At 32.9% G+C, this 27,693-nt stretch overlaps 1 protein-coding gene and 1 pseudogene across 3 annotated transcripts in view; both read right to left on the bottom strand.

The window, feature by feature from the left end:
- The window catches only part of PHIP (PHIP subunit of CUL4-Ring ligase complex), a 125,877-nt gene that overhangs the window by 42,206 nt on the left and 55,978 nt on the right, over nucleotides 1-27,693 (bottom strand). For 2 of the 3 annotated variants that reach the window (XM_074368708.1, XM_074368709.1), the window contains exons 15-21: nucleotides 27,503-27,637; nucleotides 16,089-16,217; nucleotides 14,786-15,011; nucleotides 11,182-11,319; nucleotides 10,278-10,461; nucleotides 6,849-6,966; nucleotides 1,549-1,689 (exon numbers count right to left, since the gene is read on the bottom strand). In XM_074368708.1, coding sequence (XP_074224809.1) covers nucleotides 1,549-1,689; nucleotides 6,849-6,966; nucleotides 10,278-10,461; nucleotides 11,182-11,319; nucleotides 14,786-15,011; nucleotides 16,089-16,217; nucleotides 27,503-27,637 — 1,071 coding nt within the window. The remainder of the gene's footprint in view (nucleotides 1-1,548; nucleotides 1,690-6,848; nucleotides 6,967-10,277; nucleotides 10,462-11,181; nucleotides 11,320-14,785; nucleotides 15,012-16,088; nucleotides 16,218-27,502; nucleotides 27,638-27,693) is intronic. The other variant, XM_074368710.1, reaches the window with a different exon arrangement.
- LOC123613625 (elongation factor 1-alpha 1 pseudogene) lies at nucleotides 1,697-6,835 on the bottom strand (annotated as a pseudogene).

The following is a 27,693-nucleotide window of genomic DNA, read 5'->3' as shown; positions in this document are numbered from 1 at the left end:
AGCTCACATTAATTAAGCTTTTACCACATGTCAGAAACCATTCTAAGTTCTTTGTATACATCATCCCATTTGATCTAGACAAAACAGTGCTAGTGATAGGAAACAGTTATTTAAGTGAAAGAAACTAAAGCTTAAAAAGGTTAAGAAATTTATTCATGGCAGCACAATTAATAAGCAACAAAACCTATTTTGAACTCAGGTTATTTTACTTCAAAGCTCAGACCCACTCTACGTAAGAATGGTTCAGTGTTATTAACTGCTGGGCAAATTCATATCATTTTTCATGAGGATAATGGGATACATTCTTTTACTAATAAAATATTATATTCTGGGAGAAAAATTTTCCCTTTTTGATGTCTTAAAAATGAACAATGTATTATGTAACTATTCCACAGAGCTCTGAAAACTAAGCAAATATGAAAAGATCAAAATTCAACAGTAAATGTTTTTTTAGCAAATTTAATCTCTGCTCAATATAACTGAAAAATATCTAAACACATGATCTAAATATACTTAGTATATTTCTTTAAAGGGGAACAACAGAAACATCCTTCTACATTCCAAATACAAAACAAAGAGGTACTATAAAAGAATAATACTATAAATCTTACAATAATAAGTATTTTATAATACAAATAATTGGCACACACATATATTTTATGTTTTGTGGCATAGCTAAATTGTCATGTATCTCGTTTTTGTAATTAACTTAACTTATCTTTTTGCCAGATTGGATATATTTTGACCTGGCCATACTAGGACATAGAGCCACTGGAGACTAACTTTTAAATTATGGTTAGAATATTCTCAGTTTGAGTTAATGATACCTTATCCATAGAGAATATAGGTGAAGAATCTCCATATATGTCTAACACTGTAAAACACAGTATGACTTCAAAAATGTATAGTTGTCCTTATTTCAGATCATAGTCTTTGACCTAACTGCAGGTGAAGGGGTGACAGTGAGAGTAGGGCAGGGGAAGGAAAACAGTTGAAGTGCTAAGTAAGATTGATCTGTGACTGCAAATTGATAGCCTTTGCTGAAAGAATATGTAATCTAGTAGGGACAAGGGTATTTATTGAAATAACTATACATAAGGAATATTTTTAAAATTACATTTAGAAAGCTATAAACTAAGAAAGCTATACAGAGACTAAAAACTAACCAAAACAGTCAAATCTGTTGATTATAGTTACAGACTAGAGGCTCATGGTACCATTTTAAAAGTCTGGATTTAGAGTAAAAAGAACCTGGGTTTTATCCCACTCTACCACCTAAAGTTAGGTAAATATGTAATCTAAACATCTTTGAACCTCAGAGCCCTCATGATGGAATAATTAATTCATATGCATTTGTTCTGTGGACTTGAGATTATAAATGTGTGTTCCATGCTCAGAACATACACAGCAGGTCTTCAGCTATTAGTACCATTTTAAGACCTAGAAACACTATGTTTGAGCTACATCTATAAATGTATCAGTGAATGCAAAGAATAAAAGTCATATTTAAAACAGGAACAGAAATTTATGAATGTACTGAGCTCTTACATCTGAAGAACTAGTGCCATTTTCTATCTCTTCTGAAGGTCTAGGAGTCTCTTCCAGTGCAGATCTTGTACGATAATTGTGTTGATTTGCCTGTTGCTTTTTGGATTCTCCAAGATCCAGGAAATGTTCATGAGCATGATTCTGGAAAAAAGTAAATTAAACTTACTTACAGTATACTCAAAGAGCACACTTTTTTACTTTAAAAGTTATATATTTTTTAATTATAAAAAATCCATTCATATTTAAGGTATCACATACGTAGACTAGATTACAGTACCAGCTCAAATATTTTAACATTATATCAAACTAAATCACAGGTTTGTGATAGTTGAAACTCACTTGCTGATTGATAATCAGACAAAAAAAGTTTTTATAATCTAAGTGATAAAGACTTAAGGATTCATAATAACAGACCAAGCCTAACACTGAACTCTCCTGTACCCGCATCAGACTTACACAACAGACGTAAGAAAGAGGATCACAGACTGTGACGCATGCGTAACAGGCAGAGGCAAACTAGAAAACAAAATGGTTATCACAAAACTAACCTATCACTATGAGGCTTAGACACCAGGTGACTGGCTATCTTTCTTCTGCTACAGACCAGTGTGGGAAGTTTTCCACAGCAGATGAGAAAACAACTAACAATGACCAAAATAACCGAAAGTCCAACACGATTACAGAGATGAATAAATTCAACAAACACAAGAATTTACACCTGAAAAAAGAATCCCAACTTGCAAATATAAAAAATAAGGGGAAAATACTAAAATTTATCTTCAAAAAAAGAATGAGACTGCTATTAGAATTATACAATGTAGCATACAATAAATCATACAGTAAGAAAAAGGAGCACTATCTTTAAAGCACTACAGAAAATAACTCTGAACCTATATTTATATCTTCACTCCTTTGAACCTATAATTACATCCTCACTTTTTTTCCTTCTTTTCTCATTAAATTCTGTTTTACTGGATCTCAAAATTCTGTGACAGATTTCTTGTCAAGTTGTTTCCATCAAAAATTACTGATTTAAAAACTAAAACTGCCACATAAAGGAAAAAAACACGGTCCACAAAATATCCTTTCCTTCAAGGTTTTATGATGCATCATTATTATTAATTAGTCTTTTACTTCAACTTAAAAATAGCCAACTTAAGACAAATAGTCCTGAGATGGTTCTTTCACCATTGATTAAGACTGGGGTGGCAGGTACTGGGGATAATATTTATTTAGCTCTCTGGGCAAACTTGGTGACTTGCCAGCTCCAGCTGCCTTCTAGTCCACTGCTTTGATGATACCCACAGCAACCGTCTGTCTCATGTCACAAACACAAAACGACCCAGGGGAGGAAAGTCAGAGGAGCTCTCAACACACATGGGGGCTTGCCAGGAACCTTATCAACAGTGGCAGATAGCATCACCACCTTTCAAGAATTTGGGGCCATCTTTCAGAAGCTTCTTCCCAGAACAGAGATCAATCTTCTCTTTCAGCTCAGCAAACTTGCAAGCAATGTGTGCTGTGGGACAATCCAGAACAGGTGCATAGCACTGACTTGGCCTGGATGGCTCAGGATAATCACTTGAGATGTGAAGCCAGTTGCTTCCATTAATGGGTTATTTTTGCTGTCACTAGTCACAATGCCATGGCGAGCATCTTTGACAAACATGTTCTTGACAATGACGTCCACACTGTCCTCACCAAGAGCTTCACTCAAAGCTTCAATGGTGCACTTCAACAGGCTCTATTTACTTCAGTTGTAATGACACTTGGAGCAAAGGTGACCACCATGCCAGGTTTGGCTCTAATTGGTCCCACAGGGATAGTACCAATACCACCTGGAGGGAGAGGCACCAAGGGCTTGTCAGATGAATTGGTGGCAAGAGACCATTCAGAGCTTTAAGCCACATGGTTCCACTGGCATTGCCATCTTTACAGGTGACTTTCCAACCCTTAAACCAAGGCATGTCAGCACCTGGCTCCAGCATGTTGTCATCATACCAACAAGAAACTGGCATAAACACTACTGTGTTGGGGTTGCAGACATTTTCTTAACGTAGGTGCTGATTCCTCAATTTCCCCTTTACTCTCCTGGCTGCAGGGTGACTCAGTGGAATCCATTTTGTTAACAACAAACAAAAAAGTCTAATGTTAGTCAGGACCATATTCATTTTAAGGTGATTCTCTTTTTCTCTCCAGAAACTTTCAGAATATCCTTTGTTTTAGATATTTTCAAATCTCACTATAACGTGCTTAACTGAGATTTTAAACTTTATATTATTTTTCCCTTACTTATTCTAACTGGCACACTATGCATCTGCTCAGCTTGAGGTTAATTCCAAAAAATTCTGGTTCACTATTTTTCAACTCTTCTCCTTCTACGTATTTTCTCTTCTTTGAAGACTCTTACTTAATAATGCTTATTTTACCATTATTTTACCATGTAATCTGTATATGTGTGTATATACACATATATGACATAAACACACATATATTTGTTTTTTACATTTCCCTCATTCTCTCCATCATTTTATCCCTTGTTGATGCATTCTGGAAGAGCTCTTTCCAGCTTACTACTCACTTCTCAGTGCTCTATAATCTATTAAATCCATCCACTGAGTTCTCTATTTCATTGACAATATGCTTCATCCCAATTTCTCAAACAGAACCCTCTTCAAAACAGCTTGTTGCTACATCACGTTTCCAATATCCTCTTATCACTCTCAGAATAATATGCTACTTTGAATACCTGAATTATGTTTGGCTCTGGTTTCCTAAGTGTGTTGGGTGGTAATACTGCACTTGGGAAGGAAAGAAAAAAGCAAAAATTTAGGTCTTGCTCTGTACTCCCAAAAAAGACTCTGTATGTGTAAGAGGCGGGAAGGGTGGGTAACCTCAAGACTTGTAATATTACAAACTTGAGTTCAACCATTCCCTTCCCTCCATCTCCACTCTCCAGTTCCCTCACCACAATCAGTCTTGTCACTTCTTCCCTGCACTTTAGCTACCCTTGTAGGGGCTGTCACTTGTAAAAGCCAAGGGAAATTAAAGACATATTCACATACAAGGATACCAGATTTATTCCACACAGATTGTCTCTAAAAGGATTAGTGAAGGGTTTTGTAACTTTATAACAATTTGGGAAACTATGTAAAAGATATAAAAAAGGAAATAATGTTCAACTACAATCTCATAAGCTTTGAGTAATTTATTGTTAAGAATGTAATGGATCTTGCTTCTTTCATTTAACATAAATATTATTTACCTACTCAAATCCATTTCATTAAAAATTGCTAGTTGTTTCATTTTATAAAGCTTTACCCAAAACTTTATATTTTTTTAGGATAAATTCCAAGTCAAAAAACCATGTTTTTAATGCCTTAATACATAACACAGAAGGGAAAGCTGGTTGTCAACCAACATCAGTTCCTCTCTTCTTGCACAAAAACCTAAATTTTCGCTGTCAGAATTTCATGTGACTAAATTCTGGCCAATAGGATATCTGGCACAATGTTGCAGAACAACTTCAAAAAGCCTTCCTCAGGAGAACATATGAACCCCGTCTGTACTTTCCTCACCAATATGATCTTCCACTCTGTAGCTTTAAGTGAGAATGCTGATATCTTGAGGCATGAGGTCACAAATTCACACACAAGAGAATCAGAAAAGTTGAAAGAGCTTCAGTTCTCAACACAGAGGGCATCATACCACACTTTGACCACCTACCAAGGCTTTTATATCACAGAGAAAAACATTTCCCTAAAGAAAAATAAATAAATATTTAAGGGAAGTAAGTCAATTTAAGGTACTATAATTTGGGGACCAAATCTACCACGAAAATCAACTTTATAACTGCTTTCTAAATAGTTTTTATATTAATTTATACTACTCACCTGCACAGTAAGTGTCCCTCTATTATTAGAAGAAAAAATAACTGAGATATAAGGTGGCACCTCATAATTTGTACATCTGTAATTATCAATGTTATTGATAACCTAGTAGGTGTGCTTTCAAAATCTCTATTCACATAACATTTGAAAAACAAAAAAGAGGTCATTTTATAAACATTACCGTTCCACTTACTTTTTTCATTTAATAATACATCATGAACATTTCTCCACGGCAATGGAGTGAACTCTAATTCATTTCTTTAAAAAGCTGTATAATATTCCATGGACATATAGATGTCATGACATTCTACCTTTCTTCTACAATGGACACTAAAGGTTATTCCAGTTTTTGCCACCAAAGACACTATAAATATCTGTGTGCATGCACACACACGTATACATTCTTATCAATCCTTTTCTTTCTTTGAAGTGGTCTTTGAACCACTATTGGATTAAAAAGTAATCACATCCTTTTACAACAACAACAAATCTAAAAAAGAAAAGATTATTTCAGATTATACTAACAGAAATTCTAGTGTTGGGGTCCTACTGATCCCAGGGTATGATACCCTTAGTAAAGCAAAACATAAAGTAGCAAAGGATACTTGAGTCCTTTGAAGAGTCACAAAACAGAAAAGAGTAATAATAAAGACTACTTAAGAAGGGCCGAGGAGCTCAAATAAGAAGGAGCACAAAGCTAGGTCATGAGACCAGTCATCTCTTCTTTGTTTAGATCATTGCTTAGATGGTGACTTGGAACTGAAAAGAAGTTCCATAAAGGTTTTCTCAATTTCAGCCCCAAGGCTCTGAAGCTTTCAAGCTAAGATGGTTTAAAAAAGAAAAAAGGAATAAAGAATGGGTCATTGTTCAATCCCTTGACACTCAAGGAGGTAAGTATGTATCTCTTTCAGATTAGGGCATAATCAATTGAAATCCACTGGACTGAAAAACTTTTCCAAGGCAGAATGACAGAAAAACCAACAAGGAACAGTAGTAGAGACAATTTACCTCTCTTAATGGAGGAAAAAAGAACTATTATTTATAGCAGGAGGTGACTTCATTATCTGCAGTAACAAATAGGTGCAAAACAGCCAAACAATGCATAGGACAAAAACAAAACCAAACATTGTTTTAGAGTGTACCACCAATGGCAGAACTAAAAAAAAGATCTTGCTTATTAGCCTTATGATATAATTTATTAAACTCAATAGGCATACTGCAATTGGCATCTGGGGAAAAGATAAGCTAGAAAGCAAGAGATATAGTATTAAAAACTTAAGAATAATCCAAAGATAATAAAAAATTATCTATATTAACTTTTTCATTAATTAAATATACATCTATAATGTCAACATGTTTAATTACAAAAAAGCCTTAAAGTGGTCACTATACTTATGAAGCACTAGTTACCTTTGAGACAGTGGGCATTTTATTCTCTTTTGGAACAGCGAAGTGTTTTCTTTTCTCTTCTGATCTGTAAGTCTTTATTTCTTCTTCTCCCTTTGCAGTTCTCCATTCTTCTTGCCTACTGGAAAAGAAATTAAAAGCCACGAATCTTAATCTATAATTTTTATAACTGATTTCTCCCCAAAGGGAATGTTCGGTACCAGAGAAGGAATGATATTCCCGATGTTTTCTTTTCAGATAAAGGCATGTGATAAAGACTTCCGAGTTTAAATTCACAGATTGTGAGCTCTGGAAATTTGGCATTAAATGACTAGAATACTGGAAAGAGAGACCCTGTCCACTTGAACTTGATATTACTGTTTCTGCTATGGTTTTTGGCAAATCAAGTTTTAAGATCTGGAAACATGGTTATTCCTAAGATAACTGCTCCAAGGGTTAGAAACAGAATTTATTTATTCTTTTAAAATTGTGTCAGTGTTGGGCTTATGCTGGGATCTTATGTGCCATATAGATAGCTGGAATCTTAAAAAAAATGAGGCACAACAGAATCTTCAGGTAGAGCTAATATTAACTCCTGAAGCCCTGAAAGAACTAAACTCTCCAGTGAAAGGCAGGTCAGGCTTCAGCTACTGAAAATACTTCAGCTCTATCCAGGCATCAACCTGAAATTGAGCAACAGAAGTTCTGACGAACTTTAATTGCAAACTTTAATTTCATGGAAACAAAACTAACAAGGGAAAGAGAATTTTTAAATTTTAATTCCTTAAGACTTCAAACTTTTAATTTTTCCTTGGAGATACCACAGTTGGAAGGGGAAGTAACATTCAGAGATGGAAGAACTCTATAATATGACATTTTATTACTAGGGTATATTATTGTCATCATCTTATACTTAACTGCAGAATCTAATGCAGATACTCATAATTCTGAATGGAACTGAGTAAACTTAAATCTTGTGAAAAGAATGGACTTGGATTTAATTTTGTTCGTTTTTAATTTTTTTATTCTGGTATTTTAAATAAAACTTTTTGAGAAAACTGTAGATTCACATAGTTCTAAGAAATAATACAAAGAGACCCCTTGTATCTTTCAACTGGTTTCCCCCAGTGGGAATATCTTACAAAACTACTGTGCAATATCATAACATCTAGACACTGATACAACCCACTAATATTCAGAATTCTCGAGTTTTACTTCTACTTGTGTGTGTGTGCTTATGTGTATTTAGTTCCATCCAAGTTTATCACATGTGTAGGTTTGTGTATCTATCACCCTAGTCAAGATACAGAACATCTCCATTACCACAAAGATCGTTTGCGGTGTCCTTTCAATTACCATATCCACTTTTCTCTCCTCTTCCTCAGCCCTTCCTCCCAACAATGTCTAGTGACCACTAATCTGGCTCTCCATAGCTATACTTTTGTCATTTCAAGAATAGTCCATAAATGGAATCGGGTAATACATAACCTTTGAGTCTGGCTTCTCAGCATAATTCCTTCAAGATCCAATCAAGTTGTATATCAACAGGTTTCTCCTGTTTAATACAGCAGTATTCTATGGTGTGGGTATACTGCAGTATGTTTAATCACGTACTGATGGAAGGACAGCCGGGTTGTTTCTAGGTTTTGATTATTACAAATAATGCTACTATATATGTTTGTGCACAGGTTTTTGTGTGAAAATAAGTTTCATTTCTTTAGGATAAATCCCCAAGAGTGCAATCAGCAGATAGCATATGATATTCTTATGTTTAGGTTTTTAAAGAAGTGCTTAAAATATCTGTTCATACTTTTGCCCATTTCTAAATGGATTGTTCTGTTTACTTTGAGTTTCAAGGGTTCTTTATAGGTAATAAATATTAGCTCTTAGTTGGCTATGTGATTGGGTTTAATTTTAATTAATATACTAGCCTGACCAATTTAGGAGCCTTCTAGGGACAAACCTTTAATTACCCACCAGGGGGTATATCCCAGAAAGATTCTCAAAGGAAGAATGCTAAGCTTTGGGGGCAAAGCTCCAGGGAGGCCAAATAGCCTTTGGAGTAATGGCCATAGCCTTGCTGGACCAGAGGCTCAATGGTTAAACCCAATGAAAAAGAGATAAAAAGGCGAAGAATACTTAGAGAGAAACAAATAGGGGCCTCTACCCAACTAGCAAACCACTTCTGGCCTCTTTTCCCCTCCTTACTCATTCTCCTCCAGGGGAGCAAGAGTGAACTAATTAACTGGTATGCTCCAGAAGGAAAACCAGCTAATAAGCACGGCCCAGTCCTATGCTCTGCTGGCAATGTATTTATTTTGCTCTGCATTTTAAAGAAACAAACCAGCTGCCTCACATGGGGAGAAATACCATGGCCCAGTGCTACCTGTGTTGGGGTTCAGTATTAGGAAGCACTCATTTATGCAGATGAAAGTCACATTCTTCACAGGTGTATCAATAATAAAAGTAATATTCTGATTTCCTATCTTATGATTTTGTGTTATTTTTCAAAACTTCAGAACCATTGTTCAAATGATGGGTGTTATTTATTGCACCCTCTTCAAACCCTAACCTTAGAATTAAGAAGTAAACATGAACTCAACTAAAAATTAAGAGTTAATGTTTTTATTAAGAATATCTGGTATGTTTGTCATCAGATAAAGTTATGATTCAACTTTAAAGTTTAGGTGTATAATCCTAAAATCTAACACAAATTTGAAGTATTGTCCAATCTAAAAAGCATAATATATATAAACATTCAGATTAAAAATATTTTAAATTACATAATTGCTCTTATCTTTTAAGAACCAGAAAATCCTAAAGCCACATTTGATCCTCCTCACCTTTTAAAGCTACAGTATAGTATTATAATATATAGTTGGTATTAGCTGGGGTTCATATGGACCTCATTCATGAATATTTCATTACTAAAGAATAAAAAGAAATTGAATATAAAGTTCCCTCATAGCAATGACCTTAATAGGATTACATTAAATCAATACTTTTAAACTTATATATGTATACTTTTAAATATAAAAAAGAATCATTTTAATATATAAAAATATTTATATAACCTATTACCAATAAATAATGTATTTTCACTATAATGAATGATATAGTATGAATGATTAGCAAAATCCATAAAAAACTTAATTATAACAAACTTTAAAAAACATTTTAAGATACAGTTAAACAAGATAAGCTAAGATTTAAATATGTACTCAATATCTTATTTGTTCAAACCAAATTTGTAATTCTGCCAACTCACCTTAACATACCCCTCCTCATATTATTTATATGAATCATCCTAGAAAAGGACTTATACTTGAATTTAACTTTTCTCGAGAGTCATGAATAATTTAAAACACTAGCTCTTCATATTACTCCAAAGACTATATAATTCAAAATGAATACAAACAACTGTGCTACATAAAAATTCACAATTCCTCTTACCTGGCTACACCAGCTGAAAGCTCAGGTACTACCACCCTTCGACTCCAAGCCACAAGATCCCGCTCTGTGGCTATTTCACTTCTTGGTGCATTACTATGCATTTGCCGTACACCTTCGATTTGTCCACTACGCCTTAGTCCTACATTAGGTGGTGAATGGACCTCTGAGGTAGAACTTGCAGAGCCTAAGTGAAAAAATTAATACAGTAAGTTCTATTTAGAGACACTTCTCCATTAGCTTGTAACAGGGGGGAAAAAAACCCCAGGAAAAAAATTCCACACTGTCCTCCACATGAAACTTCATACCGTGGCAAGTAATTAAATTACCAAATTAGGAACTAAACCACAAGCAAAAGCTTAATGAAAATAAAACATCATTATTCAGTTGATTACATAAGTTAATGAATCGTAACTACTGACTGTTAAGCCCCAAAGATGTAAAATCATTACTTAAAAATGCCCACTGTGTATTTCTGGGAAACTATGTAAGAAGCAAAGAGAGACAAACCCAAGGAATTTATGGTTCATAAATTTGTTTTAAATTTTCTCTTAAAGTATAATAATATACAACAATAAGGGTGATGAGATGTTTGAGAATGTGACTTTGAATGTTATTTCATAAATTACTGAATAAATTTATTTTTAAAGTTTTTCTAAATTCTACGTGCTCATTATAGGAAATCTGGAAGAATATACGTACGAAAAACTCATTATCCATAATCTGAAACCTTATATTTTGAGTATTTCCTTAGGTCATTAAATATTCTTAAAAAATATGATTATTTTGGTAGCCTAATATTTCATATCATGGATTTATCATAATTTGTTTAATCACTTCTCTATGTTGTATGTTTATAGACGGTATCAGGTTTTTAAATATTTCACTTAAAAGAACCACTGCTTACCTCTACTTAAACGGCTGGTATTACTGATACCTGCTTCACCAGAACGTCTCAGGTCTTGCTCCTGTTGTAGTCTTTGAATCATAGTGTCCAGTGGGCTGATCTCCTGGTTTGCTTGCTGACTTAAAACCTGGTTCAGTCCTGTGTAAAACCACAACAACACTGAGAATGCTTCAGGCAACTATTCAAACTATTTTATTCATCAACCTCAGTTTGAGTCCAGAATTAAACATAAATTTTGCTTGAGTAAAAGACCTAAAATGAGCAACTGTAAATGATGGGAGGAAAAATGAAAAAAAAAAAAAAGGAAACATGCCCCCCTCAATCTTAATTAAAGATAACGATGATGATTTTACTAAGTGCTTACCATGATCCAGGCACTCACACAATCCTAACAATAACACAATAATGCATGTATTAATTTTACTTTACAGATGAGAAAACCAAAATAACTATTCAGAGTCATACACTGAGTATGTGGCAAAGGAAGGATTTCATCTTAGATCACCGTTTTTTTCAAAAAAAGGCAAATATGATTACCGACTTTCTCAAAAAGCCTTACTGCTTCATTCAACAAATTCTTGAGTGTCCAGTCCACTATGTATTAAGAACTATGTCAAGGAACTGAGGACCCAGTGGGAATAAGAAATATCAAGGTCCCTGACCAGAGAGCTAATGTTCTAATGTGGAAACTGAACAATAAACCCATACATAGTTGCAGACAGTGAAAAATGTTGCTAACATAAAGAAGGTGATGAGAAAGAAAAGGGAACTACCTATGGTGAATCAGAAAAGTCAAAGAAGCCCACTTTGAGAAGGAAGCATTTGAATTGAGACTTCAAGAAAAAGAAAAATCAGTTATCCACGTGAAGAGCTAGAATACAGTCTGAACAGAAGGTACGAGCTGGTACAAAAGCTCTGAGGTATGAGGCACTTGGTGATTTTAACTCATCCAACTTTTCCAGCGTCAACTCTCAACCATATCAGTCATATAAGACTATCTGACTCTAGTCTCCGAACAGGATACACAGATCTTTATGTTTGGGAGCTTTTAACCACTTCAAGTACAATGTGATAAACACTAACACCATTCAATCACCAACTAAAATGTCATTTCTATGACATGTCCTATGTAAAATCTAGTTTCTAAACTATCCCTGAAATACCTAATAGAATGAAATGCTATGTAAATTGTTGTAAATACAATGTAAATACTATGTTAACAGTTGTCCACAAGTGGCAAATCCAATTGCTTTTGGGAACTTTCTGAAGTTATTTTTTTTCCTGAATATTTTCTATGCGCGGTTGATTCCACGGATACAGAACCTGGGAATAGAGAAGGCCGACTGTGCACCTATCTTACTACTCTGCCCAATACAGAAAGATAAGTTACTTCCTCAAAAGCATGATTTGTCTTATCTATCTTAATTTTCTGATTCTAAATCTAGCACAATGCTAGGAATATAAAGATGCTCAGTCCTACTGTATGAGTAAGAAAATGTGCTATGAGATATATGCCATCAGAATAGAGAGCAATTAATATTAGGTGTGTGGGTATGTAAGTGAGGACTTGATGAGATCAGACTTTTAGAGTGCACTGCTAAGGTAAGATACAAAGGACATTCTGAAATGAAGAAGCACTAAGGAAAGTATAAGAAAAAGGGAAATTACATGTATTAAGCATATAATGTTATTTCATTTTATTAAGAGAAAACTAAAATTCAATGGGATAAAATAACTTGACCAAGGTCACAAAGCTAGAAAGTGGTAAAAGTAGACAGAGTTAAAAATTTAAATGCCTGTGGGTGCCTCTTTCCCAATATGCTGAGAAAACATCTCATGTTTGAACACTGATGAATAATCTGATATAACTCAAATTTACAACTGAGGAAACATTTAAAATGTACTGTTCAGTGTAGATGTAACAAAACCACATTGAAACCAATTTATTACAATGGCCAATATCTATTTTTACCTAACTCTAAGGGATTGCCCCAAATAAATTTAACTATAGATCTAGGTTTGTAAATAGAAATATAATTAGAAATGATGCTAAAGCTTTCCCAGGAAGTATTTTTCTTTTGTTCTATGTTTATATTTTTGCTTAATTTTTAGGGTTACAGACACAAGGATTAAATGAGACATTATTCATGAAAGCCCTTTATAAACTGTCAAATGGAGGGGAAAAACAACAATCACAATAATTAAGCAGCAGGTATTTTAATAAGCAAGTCCTTTCCTTATTTCGTTGTGCCTGAAATCCCTGTCTAGGTACCTATGTGAGACCTAGGCAAGACCTGATTCTTGCCAGTTCCCTAGTAAGGGAATAAAGACATTTATCTTAATTTCAGTCCTATGATCAAGACTTCTCTAATAATTGAGAACTCTCTCATCTGAATGCCTGCCCAGACTTCTTGAATCCTGCCTGTTCTTGGGTTGAGTTCACGCTGTGTTCACATACTGAAACACTTCAGTTTCTCATACTCTAGATCCTCAGGTCTGCTGGCCTGTACTACTCTCTACAGTTAGCAGCGGGGACTCTTCCTCTAATATTTCTCCTCACCCTCCATGCTTAACGGGCATGTCTAGTTCCAAGAGCAGCCCCACCTATCCAATATGTCCACCTTCATTACAATTTCATGCCCAATCTTTCAAGATAAACAAAAGATGGGTTTGCTATAATGTAATGAAATTGATTTTCTTCTGTGCTGCTTACAGAATCTAAATTCATTATTTAGAAGTTACTTATTATATATTATATCCCACAAATGTCCTTTATACCAACTTAAAATTTTGTCCATTTATTCTAGAGTCAAGAACTTAAACTATTCTCATAAACATTTTTCTAGTCTAAAATATAACAAAGATTCCTAACTGCAAAATTGGTTTAACCTTCTTTACAGTCTCTCCATTATTTTCACTTAATAAATTAGTGCTATTTTGTGAAAAGCAGGCAAGAAGTCTGCAGACCCTGTCTTCATTTCAACTCCCATTCAATTCTTCGACTAACCTGACTTTCACCCTCCCTTACTACGCCCTCAAAAGCAGCAATATTTTTCATTCCTATCTTACTTATAATCTTTTAATAGTTGATCACTTCTTAAAACAATCTTCAATGTGAATAGGCTATCTAGTCTTATTCTCTCTGCCATCATACTACATTATTTGCTTTAATAACATAATTTTTAACTATGTATTTGTTTATAACTGTTATAATCTAACTCACTCCATAAGAGCAAGGATCACATTTGTTTAACTCACTACTGAATATCACAGCTTAGCAAGTGTCAGGGCCAGAGGAGATTCACAATGTATGATGCTGAATGAGTGAATAAACTGACTCATCTCATACCAAATATACAGACTTAATCTATTAGTACCCAAAAGGTTATAAATATAGACCAAAATTATTGCTCTAAAGCTCCAATGCCCCTTAATTGTCTTGTAATACTTAAGCATTATTCAAAGAAATTTAAAGAAGCATAAAAAATCATTTTACTTCTCATTTTTCAAAATAAGTAAAAACATCAGTTCTACCCAATTAGCAATTTTGTAAGACTTCAGTAGAAAAAGGACAATCTGGTTGTCTCTGAAAATAAGCATTTACCTGAGGAAGTTACTCCCATCTGAGGGATAAGTTGTTCTTCCCTACAATTTTCACGACCGGGAACTAATCTCTGATATCTTGATGGATGAGGGTTACCATCGACATCAACCAAAAAAGGGGGTGGCATGAGATGAGGTGCTTGCTGAGTCTGCTCATCTAACACAAAATTGTTGGCATCACGGATAAGGGGCCGATAATCACTATGAAAGAACATCTGATCTGCTATCTATAAAAAGAAAGGCCCATAAAAGATTGAACAAAGAAGAATTTATCGTTATAGATTTCTAATGAAAGGTAAACACCTTAATACATATCATGGTATTAAGCAATAATATAAAAGAATATTATTTTCTTGAATTAATTGTAAATAAGTCTAATTTTCCACATTAAATTTTATGACCAGAAAAGTAGCTGTTCTGAATTTTCTCTAGAAAAGGAAGAGGTTGTATACATAAAAAACATTAAAAGTAAGTTATATAATTCCAAATTAAATGGTAAAATTAAATCTAGGTATAAATCTTTCAAGCAGTACTCTTACATTCACAGAACTATCATGCTTTATCTTATTTTTAAAATTATTAAATATGGTAATTATCTGTTTTAGCATTTTGCAATGGGAAATCAACAAATCTATTCTTTGAACTTAACTCTTTAAGGAAATCACTTACAAAATTTAAGAAAATCCTTAAGTATACAGTAAGCATGGTTTATATAATAATGTAAAAAATTAACATGACATGCTTTTCTAAGAGTTAATAAGCTTTTTCTCCCAAATTTCTGAAATAATATAAAATTAATAAGAATTCATACCTGACACATCTGCTACTTAAAATTTCATTGGGTAATGTGGAATTTATTAAATTTGAATTATTCAATTTTTACTATGATAACCTTTTATACCACTCACCACAAATAAGCAATTTAAATCTTTTAGTCACTAATCTCAGATATGGTCTTTAATATTTGAAAATATTAAGAGTAGGCCATACATTTTTGAGAACCACATGAAAGCGAAAGAATTGTACCCCAGATAAATGCATATTATCCATTTTACATAATTTCAAGAAATCTCTCCACAGACACTCCCCACACCCACCTTATATACCCCAACTTAAGAACTGCCATCTAGCTCTAGTGGGCTAAGTAAAAAGTTATTTCTTCTGAAATATAAAAAAGATTATTATCACACACACCGCCTCAAATACAACCCCTAAACATAATGCATGGATTTAAAAAAAAAAAAAAAAAGAACAACCAAAACAAACAACTATAAGAAGAAGATACACAGGTCATCATACTCTACCTTGTCGTATTTGCTACTGGAGCCAAAGCCAAAAATTAAAAGATGTCCATGAGAGTCTGTGCATGCAAAATGCTGACCATCAGGAGAGCATTTGCAGTCAAATACTGCACCATGTCCTTGGCCTTCAATCTGAAATATATTTAACCAACAGTCAGAAAACTGCCATTAAAATATGAAGAGCTGGTTGATCACTATTGTTACTAGAATTGTATAATAAAAGATATATAAGTATATGTCCTAATGAAGTGAAGATTAAGTATAGCAAACACAGTATAGTAACAAAATTTGTGAATATGCATGAAAAGTGCCAGATTAAAAGCCTTGAAGAACCAAGCATTCTCTCTTTATCCTTAGACCAGACACAATTCAGGAAATAAAACACACCATTCTCCCCCGCCCATAGTATTCTGCTTCATGTCTTTAACCCAGATTTCAAATGTAATCGCACCTTACAGTCCATCTTATCTGCATTTAAATCAAGCCCTTTCGGGAAAGGCTGACAGTGTGAAGTAACCATAGTGATTTTTTTTCTAACTCTTGAAGTAATATCTAGAGATCACTGCTCACAAACCAGTTTTTCTTTTGGTAATAAATTCCCTTGATGTTCTGACTCTTTTTTTAAATGGCGAATTTCAAAGGTTAAAGAAAAGGTTTTTTTTACCTGATAATTGTTTTCTGTTTTCCAGTTCCATTAATCCAGAACGAATGGGTTTCTCCCTGCAACCTGTCAATCAAACAGAGGTGGCCAATCACCACTCTGAATTTTTTTGCTCTCAGTGCTTCTTCAGACTATGTCCCAGTTGAAAACTTCTTTAGCAGTGTTCTGAAAGAGGTAAAAATTCTAGCCTATCTAAAGCACATCTAGGGACTGAATTTCAGAAAACAACTAAAATAGGGAGTTGACTCCCTAACAAATAACAACTAAGGATGATTTTCAACAAATGTGACTGGATTTCTGGATTAGCAGAATCGGAACACACACACATTATCAGGTAAGAAATGCCTCCTCTCTGTTCCGGTATCCACTGATCTAGAACAAATTGAGTTTTATCAGTAATATCCCAGGATCTCAGGAAATGCTTAGAAAAGAGAGAAGTGGTAATTTTCTTTCTTTAGTGTTAAAAATATGGCATAGGGATGAATGCATAGTTCACCAAGTACAGAAGTGAAATTAAAATTTAGAAGAACAGTTGACTTCTTAAGGAATGTCTGCATTTTGTCAAGAGAAAACATTGCTCTAAAAGGAAGGGCTCCGCCTAACAAATGTATATAATACCAAAAATGGGTCTGCCTAAAAAAGAAAACTAGTTTTTCCTTTGGCTTGTTGAAAAGAAGGAATGAGCAGACTGGTGTTTATTAATGCTATTCTGAATGGTAATAATGATGGAAAAGAAGTAAGAATAACTTTCCTTAAAATTTAATATGAAAGTAATGTCTGATACATTTAAAGATTTACCGCAAAAGCAAGAAAATGAGTAAGTCAAACAGGATCATTTCTTGCTTGTGAAGAAAGCTGGAGGATACAACAGAGGAAGGGAACTGATTCCAAGTATACTTCACTACTTTTCCAGGTTAACGTAGGGGAATTAGCAGCCATATAGCTTCGTATTTGCCAAAAATGAAAGGCAAGTAGAAATGTCAGGATTCAAGCCTCTATTTTTCAGTGTTTTCTAGGCAAATAAAAAGTTACATGAACTGTTATAAATAAATAATGAATTACATGAACAAAATTTATCTCTACACAGAATTTTACATAATGAACTCAAGACCAAAGAATTAAAGTTCTCTTGGATGCACTGTTAAGTGTTTTGTTTATCTCAATTCACTCAAAATTTCACAAGACAAAGAGAAAACAAAAAACCCCAACCACTTAAAAAATCTAACATAATAAATGCTTCCTGAACTCTAATACTGTAAGTCTAAGTTTACGATTCTAACTACATAGTAGAACAGAGGAAGAGATCTGAAAGTCTGACTCAGCAACACCGAAGGATATCTGATACATGTTCGTAAGTATGGCATCCTTCATAATGCTTAGGCAATCTTCCTCTACATTTTTTGCGTGGTGGTGAGGATTAGTCAACCCTATACCTGTGCTATCAATGTTGCCATATTTACAGTTAGTAGAAGATCTCGAAAAGGATACATAGAGAGGTGGAACTTACAAAGCTCTAAAAAAAAGCAAAGAAACAATAGCAATCCTATTGAAGATCACTGTGTTTCCTATATAGTAACACATGCCACTGTGAATATGGCAGGATGGCACCCATTTTCTTGGTATAAGCCAACTGTGTTACTCCAAAGTGACTCTCTATGTGGAGAAAATGAAAGTATACTTACTTCAAAGGTACCTTATTTGGATTAACTATCCATTAAAGAAGACAATGGATCTGCTTTACTTATGAACCAATTAGAAAAGGTACCCATAACCATATTATCTAAAATGTCAAATTTATCTTTAGAAAAAGCTCCTTAGATAATAAACAGCCCTAATTACAAAATGCTATCTAGGCATTCCAGTTGATACAAAAGTAGGAAAATATTTTACTTTCCTATATAACTAAATATACCCTAGCTATTTTTATGATTTATGCTGATTAAATAAGCCCCCCCACAAAGTTAAATATTTCTCTCTGAAAAGGATTTCATCTTCTTCAACCAGGGTCATAGTATTTACGATTAAGAATTCCTAAAGAAAAAATTTAATGAAGGCACTATTTGAATATGCTTGTTCAATTAGAAAGAAATGAGGTTGACACTCAAAAACTAAAAGGAAGAAAATATCTTTTCTATTCTAATATTAAAGTTATATGAACCTATATTGTGTATCAACTATACTTCAATTAAAAAAAGTTGTGTGAACCTATCATAAAATTATTGCTCAATAAGTCAAGATAAAATTTAATATTGTATATTACTTATGCTAGTACTTATAGCATGCCACACTAAGTTTAAAAACAGAAAGAAATGAATAATAACAAATTTGCAAAATAAGTGAATTATAGATGAACTACTCCCCTGATAAAATCAAGTATGCTTGCTAAACATTATTTGCGACATATGTAAACAAAGACCACATAATAAAACTCATACAAGTTAAATCACAATAAGGAAAGCTGAGAAAACGCATGAGATAATATTTACTAGTAAGTGCAATAATTTCAAGAATAGGAGTTAAAAGAAAACAGAAAAATGTATTCAGTGATTATAGTTATTTTGTTTTTTAAAGAGATGAAAAGACCACACAAGTTAATATAATGATTCCTTTGTAGGAAAATTCTCATACTGACTGAAGAGTTCTAGAAATACTTCCAAGAAACAAGCAGCACAATCTTAGAGGTTTATACTGAACTTGGAAAAATTAAATCAGTACAAAGACTTATGAATTAAGAACGCTAATGATGACAGAATTGTCATATTTAATGAAGAATACTAGTACCTTTTTCAAGGCAGAATAAAATCCACAACTTCTAATATAATTTTTGTAAAGCAGAAAGATGAATAATTAAAGGAGACAGAGGAATGAGGCCTAAGACTATAGAGACTTCTTCTCCAGTAATGGATAAATCATGTAGTATCTCTGGGAAATTACAGAGATAATTTAAATGACTAAAGTCTACTAAAATCCTAACACAAAGTATCTGGGAAGGCTTTTTAGAAGAATTGGACAATCTGGAAATGAGGCATGTTAAAAGCACCAGAATGCAGACTACAATTATAGAGTCTAAATTATATTAATCAAGAGGAACTATACATTAAACTGATTATGAGAAGTATGCACTCCTAGTGTAACTCAACACAAATCAGGAAGGTCAAAAATATGGACTTTCTTAGGCAGAATCATCCCCTTAGGGACTTATTCCAAGTCTATGATCAGTGTCAATTTTGGGGTCTCTTTCATTTTTTAAAATACATCACTGATTAGAAGGGAGCATCTTACCCAGAAAATACTCCACAATTTTAAATTATGAATCTTTTAAAATACTCTAATAATTTTATGAGACAGACTCATATCCCAAGAATAAAAGAGCTGAGAAACTAAATTTATGCTGAGAATTACCCTTGAAAGTCCTTCCTTATTTATAAAGAACCTTTAAAGCTTATCAACCTGGGGGAAAATAAACTTAATTAAACATGTACACTAGATACTGGAGACAGACACTGTCATTCTTGTGATGCAAATATGCTCTGGTCACCTTCTAATTACTACTACAGTTACAAGTGTAAACACAGAATAGATCTTAAGGGAAGATATCCACACTGCAATAGTCCAAGTGTCATCATATTAAAAGATCATTCCTAAGTAAATGTTTCCTTTAATATTGAAAATTCTTTTATTAATGGTAACATTATTACATATGAATTAAAGATAGCTATTTAAAATAAGTGGTGCCATGATAAGTAAGTTAATATTAAAAAGGAAACTGTTATAACTGGTTTGATAAAACCAGTAGATACATAAAAATGATTCTGAAGAATCAGCTTTAATGTTCATCAGAAGAAAAATATATTATCAAAATAACTCAAATCTTCAAATTTAACAGCATCTTGTTTACCCAAGTTCTGATTTCTCTGAGGGAAGTAATACTATTAATCAAGTCCTCCTTGAAATTTATTCTTCTTCTTGGGCTCTCTGACATTATAATAGCATGGTGTCTTTCAAACACACTTTTCAGAGACTATGATCTCTTTCCCAGAGATCTCTCTTCTCCACTGCTAAATATGACTAAAGCTGACCCCTTAAACAATGAAGAGGGATAGAGGTGGACCCTCTGCACAGTCAAAAATTCACATATAACTTATAGTTAGCCCTCCATTATATACAGTTCCTCTTTATCCGGTCTGCATCTGTGAATTCAAACAACCACAGACTGGGTAGTACTGTAGTATTTACTATTGAAAAGAACATGTAAGTGGACCTGCACAGTTCAAACTCATGTTGTTTGAGGGTCAGTTGTATTTCTAAGTTTAGTTTTAAACCCTCTACACTACCTTCTGTATCTCCATGAGGAGGTAAACATCATTCTAACATTTCTTTCTTTCTACTCCTAGCCCCACCAAGTAGTCTATACCTTCAAGTGCCGGCTGGCCATTTCCACAAAAGTAGTCCAATACTACACTACAATAAACATATAAAAAAAATCAGTCTTCTTTCACATCTTTCATATTTCCATTAATAGTATCATTAAGATCACCTATGCTCAATACTCTCAATACATATGTTAAAATTTTCTGTCACTCTCTAGCCCTAATGAGTCACAAAACAAGTCCTATATATTTTTCTTTCACAAATTTACCACCTGTCCCTATAATGTTTCATTATAATTTCACTAAAAAAGTAGATCTCCCCCACCTATCCAATTTCATACCTGAAATATTACCACTAGCAACCAAATTATTTTTCTCTTAATTTTCTGGAATATAATTTGCCAAAACCCCCACTATGTTAACTATTCTTTATGCTTACAAGATAATTTGAGGCCACCAACAAGCCACTACAATTTATGCTTTTCATTTTATTACTCATTTTTCAAAATCTATTTCAGAAAAACTTTCTAAATTACTCTATGAACATGTCTTAACATTTCTTATTTGGCTACTTAAACATAATAGTCCTCTTACTTATAATTATTTTTCTTCTGACACAATTTTATCTTCCAAGGCATAATTCTAATTCTTCCTCCACTGATCATCCATCTGGAAGTAATACTTACGTCTTTAGATATAGCAATGATCTTTTCTCATATGTCATGCTACCATTTCAAACTATTTATCAATACCTATCTTTTCAAGTATATTTTATCTCCCTAACTTAACTGCAAGCTGGAAAAAAAAAAAAGACTACATCTTATTCTTCCACATGGTCCCCATATTTTGTGCTTACGTACAAAATAAGCACTTAAATATTTGCTAATCAAAACTTTTTTCAACTGTATGTTTACATTCTGTGTAATATTCTATACTTCTTATAACTATTAAGTCTCAAATATCCATGTGATAGTGACTCATAGAACATATCAAAGAATTACTACATAAAAATAATTCACCAAATATAGTATGACAAGCTAGAGACAAACTTACATTCATGGCAAAAAATCTTAAGGTATGTCTTTGATACCAAGATACAGGTGAGAAAGAGACAGAATCTAAAGAACCCCAGACACCTGAAAGAAAATGACAATAACTCAAGTTTATAATCAGAAGACTGAAGGTAATTTTATATCTAGAGAGACTGAAACAAGGACTGGAGAAGCATCAAAGAATCCTTTTAACAAACAGAGTGCAGGTATATGACATCCTGTTAGATGATGATAGACAGCAAATGAGATAAAGGGAAGGAAGGAAGAAGAGAAAGAGAAGAAGAAAAAAGAAAAGAGAGAAAGGAAGAGGATGAAAGATCTTCAAAGCTTGATTCACAACAGAACATGATATGAGATACACCTATTTTGAGCTTCTCCTTCTCCCTTTCCTATACACGCAGGTCCATTCTCCAAAACTAAAATAGAGGTCACACTGAGAACATGTTAATGTCAGAAGTATGCATGTGCAAAAATTCTGAGTGGTGGATTGGCAGCCTCTGCTTGTTTGGAACATTGCAAGGAGAAATATATTGTTCTGGATTAGTGGACACTGGAACATTTTTTTTTAAATCTCTTAAGTAAAAGAAAGGTTAACAATTATAAAAATAAGGAAAATTTAATTAAATAAATAAAAATTGTTATTTGGAATTTACCCATGAAACAACAAAAGCAAAGCAAAAATCAAATTCAGTAAAATTGCTTTCTAGCCAGACATACTGTACTCTTCAATTAAAATCAAAACCAGACAAAAGGCAACAAACCATAGCTCTGAGTAACATTACAGAAATAGATATGGAGAGAAAGACAGACAGACAGACATAGACACAGCTAGAACAACGGAAATAGAGAAAAGAGAACAGAAAAGATAAAGCAAAAATACCAGAGACGTGAGGGAAGCTACTAATGTGGGGGCCTTCTAATCCCACTCCAAACATCTTTTATTTACTGTCTAATAATCAATGGCCTAAAACTAAGACATTTCAGTCTCTTTTCATATCTTTTCAAATTAATTTAATATTTATTTTGTTAAACCTGTAGTTAAAACTTAGCTGTACCATGATAATTTAAAGGGAAAAAAGGCTATAAAACAACTTTGTATTTAGGAACATTTATGCTTGTATTAAACTTCTAAATTTGCCTACCCCTTTCAAGGAATGGGGCATATTACAAAAGCACTCAATTTCAGTTCAGACAGTTTGCACACATTTTTTAGTTATTTTGGGGAATAATTTATCTGCCTCTTAGCACTTAATGGGAGTTTAGAACTGTTTAACTAAAATTTAGAACTCTTGTCCAAACAAGGTATACTGATGTTTACCTCCTGCCACTGCCTAAGACAAAACATGGGCTTGCTCAACTATACACAAACAGTTTGAAATATTCTTATCATACACTATTAGCTTTCAATAAAATATCCTAAAGTATTCCACTTTTGCCCTGACACTCAAGTTATACAAGGTCTGTTCAGCTGAAATATGAATAACTGACAAAGTTTTTATATGAATGTAAATATGAGTTAAAACTTAAGGCCTAGAATTTAGGTTTTGGGTTTTTTTTTAAAGAATAAAGTTATCTTCTGTTCACAATCTTATCTACAATGTTCTCTTTAGCTTCTTTCTCTAGTTCATTAAAAAAACAAGAGAGTTCAGGCCTTCCAACAAATGCTTTTAAATGTTTATGTTGAAATTACTTTATTTTATTTTTAAAGATGAGACAACACGGGGACGAGGGAATGCAAGGAGGATGTATTATCTATCCTATATCATGCCTTGTGTTATACCATCTAATTCGTCATACACTTCTTCTAAGTAACAAAATCAAACCCAACAGCCGCTCCCCAGCTGCTTTTATCACACAGATCCTCTATTAAGAAAAAAGTTAGCAATGAAAATGAGAAAAATAACCCCATCAGTTTTTCTAGACAATACCATCACCAAGTTGAGAATCTCTTTATAAGATTTCAAAATGAAATAAATTAGGGGATTATGCAAGCATACAAGTAATTAATTAATGTATCTTTCTCTCAATTCTCAATCCCAAATCTTTTAATCTGTTTATAGATTTAGGCTTTATTCTTAAAATAAAAAAAATTTTAAAAACTGCTTGATATAGGAAAAAAGGAATTAGAACATTTATCTGAATGATGAAATCAGGTATAATATTAAAAATTATTTCATAATATTTTAAAATTTATTAACCTTTTTAATAAATGTATTTATTAAAACATAATTACTATAAATCAAACATGGGCTTTAAAAATTCAATGTCTCATTTTTGAAAATATAAGAATTTTTATTCTTTCAGAAATTTTTAAAAAGATTTTTAATTTCTGTAATAGGTGAGAAAAGTACAGTAAAAATGCTTAATACAAAAAAATGCCTTGTTACATGATTTCATTACCTTTTGCAAAGGTACTATAAATTTCAAGTAGAAAATTCAATTATGATAAAAAGGACCAATATTAAAGCAATATTCTCAAAATATACTTGATAAAATCTGTATTTTTAAGAATTTGCAAATAGAATTTTTGTTCTTTTAAAGATACTGTTTTCATTCCTTATTTTCTGTCCATAGTTTTATGGTGAATTTACTTTCATAAGCTTCGATTTTAAAACTCACATGAAATATTACTTCATCTCAATACTTTGTGTAAACATTTTTCAATTTCTTGTCTAAAAATGGGGTATATTCCACTAGAATTATTAATCCTTAAATCCTCTAAGACACTATAAGTAGTCCCTCTGCATGGTGCTCAAAAAAATATTTACTAAGTTGAACTTACTGTTACTAGTACAGTTTAATATCATGGATTGAATTTGTACCTGATCAATGTTTATGTTATTTTAGTAACTCAAACTTACTGATTAGCTACACACAGCCAAATAGTTACAACTATAGCCAAAATTCAACAATCATGAATAGCAGACAGTGAACACAAGCTTCTACTTCTCCCTCAAATGGTTGTTATTTTCTTAATAGCAATGCTGAATGCTTTATCTTCTATCTGCCTACAGATTAAAAAAGAACAACAATGAAATGAACAAAGGAGTGAAGAACAAAAAGTAGGGCACTTAGGAAACTTATAAATTAAGAGACAGAAAGAAAATCATCAAGCTAAATAATCAAAAGATCCACTCAAAGTCAGTATCATTATGAAAACATTTTTTTTCCTGGACATATCACTAACTCAATATAGCTGGAAGTTAGCTTTGTAATGACCAGCCATAATTAAAGTTAGCATTAAGAACACATTAGCAACAGATGAAACACATGGGTTTAAACCCCAAGTACCCATATGATAGCTCTGTGATGCAGGTAAAACCTGGGCAAAGCACTTCATTTCTGTACAGTTTCTCCATTCACACAATCAGTAACAACAAAATCTACCCTGATTATATTACGAGGTATTCATGAGCCCCAAATGAGGTACTATGTATTTTGGAAGTAGAAGTATTTTGGAAGCTATTAAAAATCACGCAAAAACTTAAAGGGAGTATCTGTATTTTAATGAGGTGAGGGGTAGTTTATGTTCTGGTTTTTTAAAAGCAAGATATATATTTAATCCTTTTTAGTCTATGTTTTGTTTTCCTCATAGTTTGAAGATTGTATGGCTACCATACATTTCTACTTATTACATAAATATGCTTCTTCCACCCTTAAGAGGCTTTTCCATCTCTTATTTGTAGAAAGAACAGGAAAAATATCTTTATCTAAAGCGTGTATTAAACAAAAAAATAACTTTTAAGGCAAAAATATAACTAATTCCTTAGCTAATTTTAAATAGTATACAATATAACATGGCTGACTCCTACTCCTGGTCATATCACTGATTTGTAATGGTCTAAGAGCAAATTACTTCAGTCTCAAGGTGCTGCAATTATCATACTTAATCATAATGTGGAATATTAGTGTCATCAACTTACCTGATAAGGAAAAATTCACCTTTATATAACTTAAAGGTGAAAGCAATATTCAAGTATAAGCGAAAGCTTTCCCTCCACTCTACTAATACATCAGTGACATTTGAAAACATGAAATTAACATGTATAGCCCACAAATTGTTTTCTTTAGAAGCTATAAAGACAAACTGAGATACGATGTATTTCCTAATTCAACAAAGACGTTCCAAAAAGGAGCAAATCAGAAACACAAGGACAGAAAAGGAGAAAAGAAAAAAATTCTTTACCAGTATATTTAAGGATCTGCTTTTTAAAAATTCTCTATACACATAATCACTAAGGAAATCCATCTGTCACTGAGAATTATACAATTAACATGATCTTTTTAGAAAAAAAATTAGACCAATTTTATATCTTACCTTACGTACACTAAGGCATATCCACAACAACAGCTAAAGTTAATTCCTTCACTAATAAAAATTCCTTCTTTATTCTGCTTACTGCAGAGAAGTAACCAACTTTACTGTGATTATCAATCAAGTATGGTGCCACTTTTATGAAAAATTTCACAAGCCACTGTATTTTACAAATGACTGTTTTGTGAAAGTTTTGCTTTGCAAAATAATTCTAACAACACACTATTTATTGCATTATTTTATAATTTATTACTAGATGTTAAAATTAATTTTTTAAAAAAATTAAATTGCTGAAATAGTAGAAACACATGCTTTCACTTGTTTTCCTTATTGAAAGGCATCCCTGATATACAGAAAATAGACTAAAAAAAATGTCACTAGACACACAAAAGCAGCATCTGAGGAGCACTTTTTCCTTCATACAGTGGTTAGAGTGGAAACACTACACAACCAGCTGTATGTGCTAAACCATTGCAGATACTCAGCAAAATGTTAAAAATCTATGTAAGAAACAGAATGCGGAAGGAAAAGGGCTTAAGCCCAAATAAATATCTAACATATCAAAGCTTGATAAAAGGCAAGAATACCTGATTCTTTGGCTTTAATTTTAAAATGGCTATCTATATTTGAATCAAATTCTTCTGCACTGGAAAACTGTTGCTGATGAAAAACAATAACACAATATAAATATTTATTTATAGTTTCTTCACATGGTATTCCAAACATTTTTCTTATCTATATCATCTTTTCATACTTGTGAGTTTCTCATCAAAGTGTCAGTATTAAAACTATTTTAAAAACTAGTTATTACCAATATACAGGTACTGTAATATGTACAGTTTTCTTTTAAATTTAGTATCTCAATAAAAGTGTGTAATAAATAACTCTTTTTTGAAACTTAAAGTGAAAATAATGTCTAAACCAATTCTTAGATGGATTTCCTTTGTGATATGCAGGGTACCAGTGTCAAGAACTCCCCAAATCTGTAGCAACTATAAAATGAAGAGACTGCTAATTACCATATTGAAGTAAGATCGAATTTTGACTCCTCTTGCCAGATCCCACACTATCACGTTTCCATCATGACCAGCAGAAAAGAGAACTCTCGGATCGAATGGGTGTGGCTCAAGGACAAATACCTCATCTTCATGACCCTGAAATATTTTTTAAGTGGCAAAGAATTATAAATATTAAAAGATAAAAAGAAAAT

This window comes from Camelus bactrianus, chromosome 8 (assembly GCF_048773025.1).
Source record: "Camelus bactrianus isolate YW-2024 breed Bactrian camel chromosome 8, ASM4877302v1, whole genome shotgun sequence".
NCBI classification, from domain to species: Eukaryota; Metazoa; Chordata; class Mammalia; order Artiodactyla; family Camelidae; genus Camelus; species Camelus bactrianus.
This window is presented reverse-complemented; position numbering and strand designations above follow the sequence as displayed.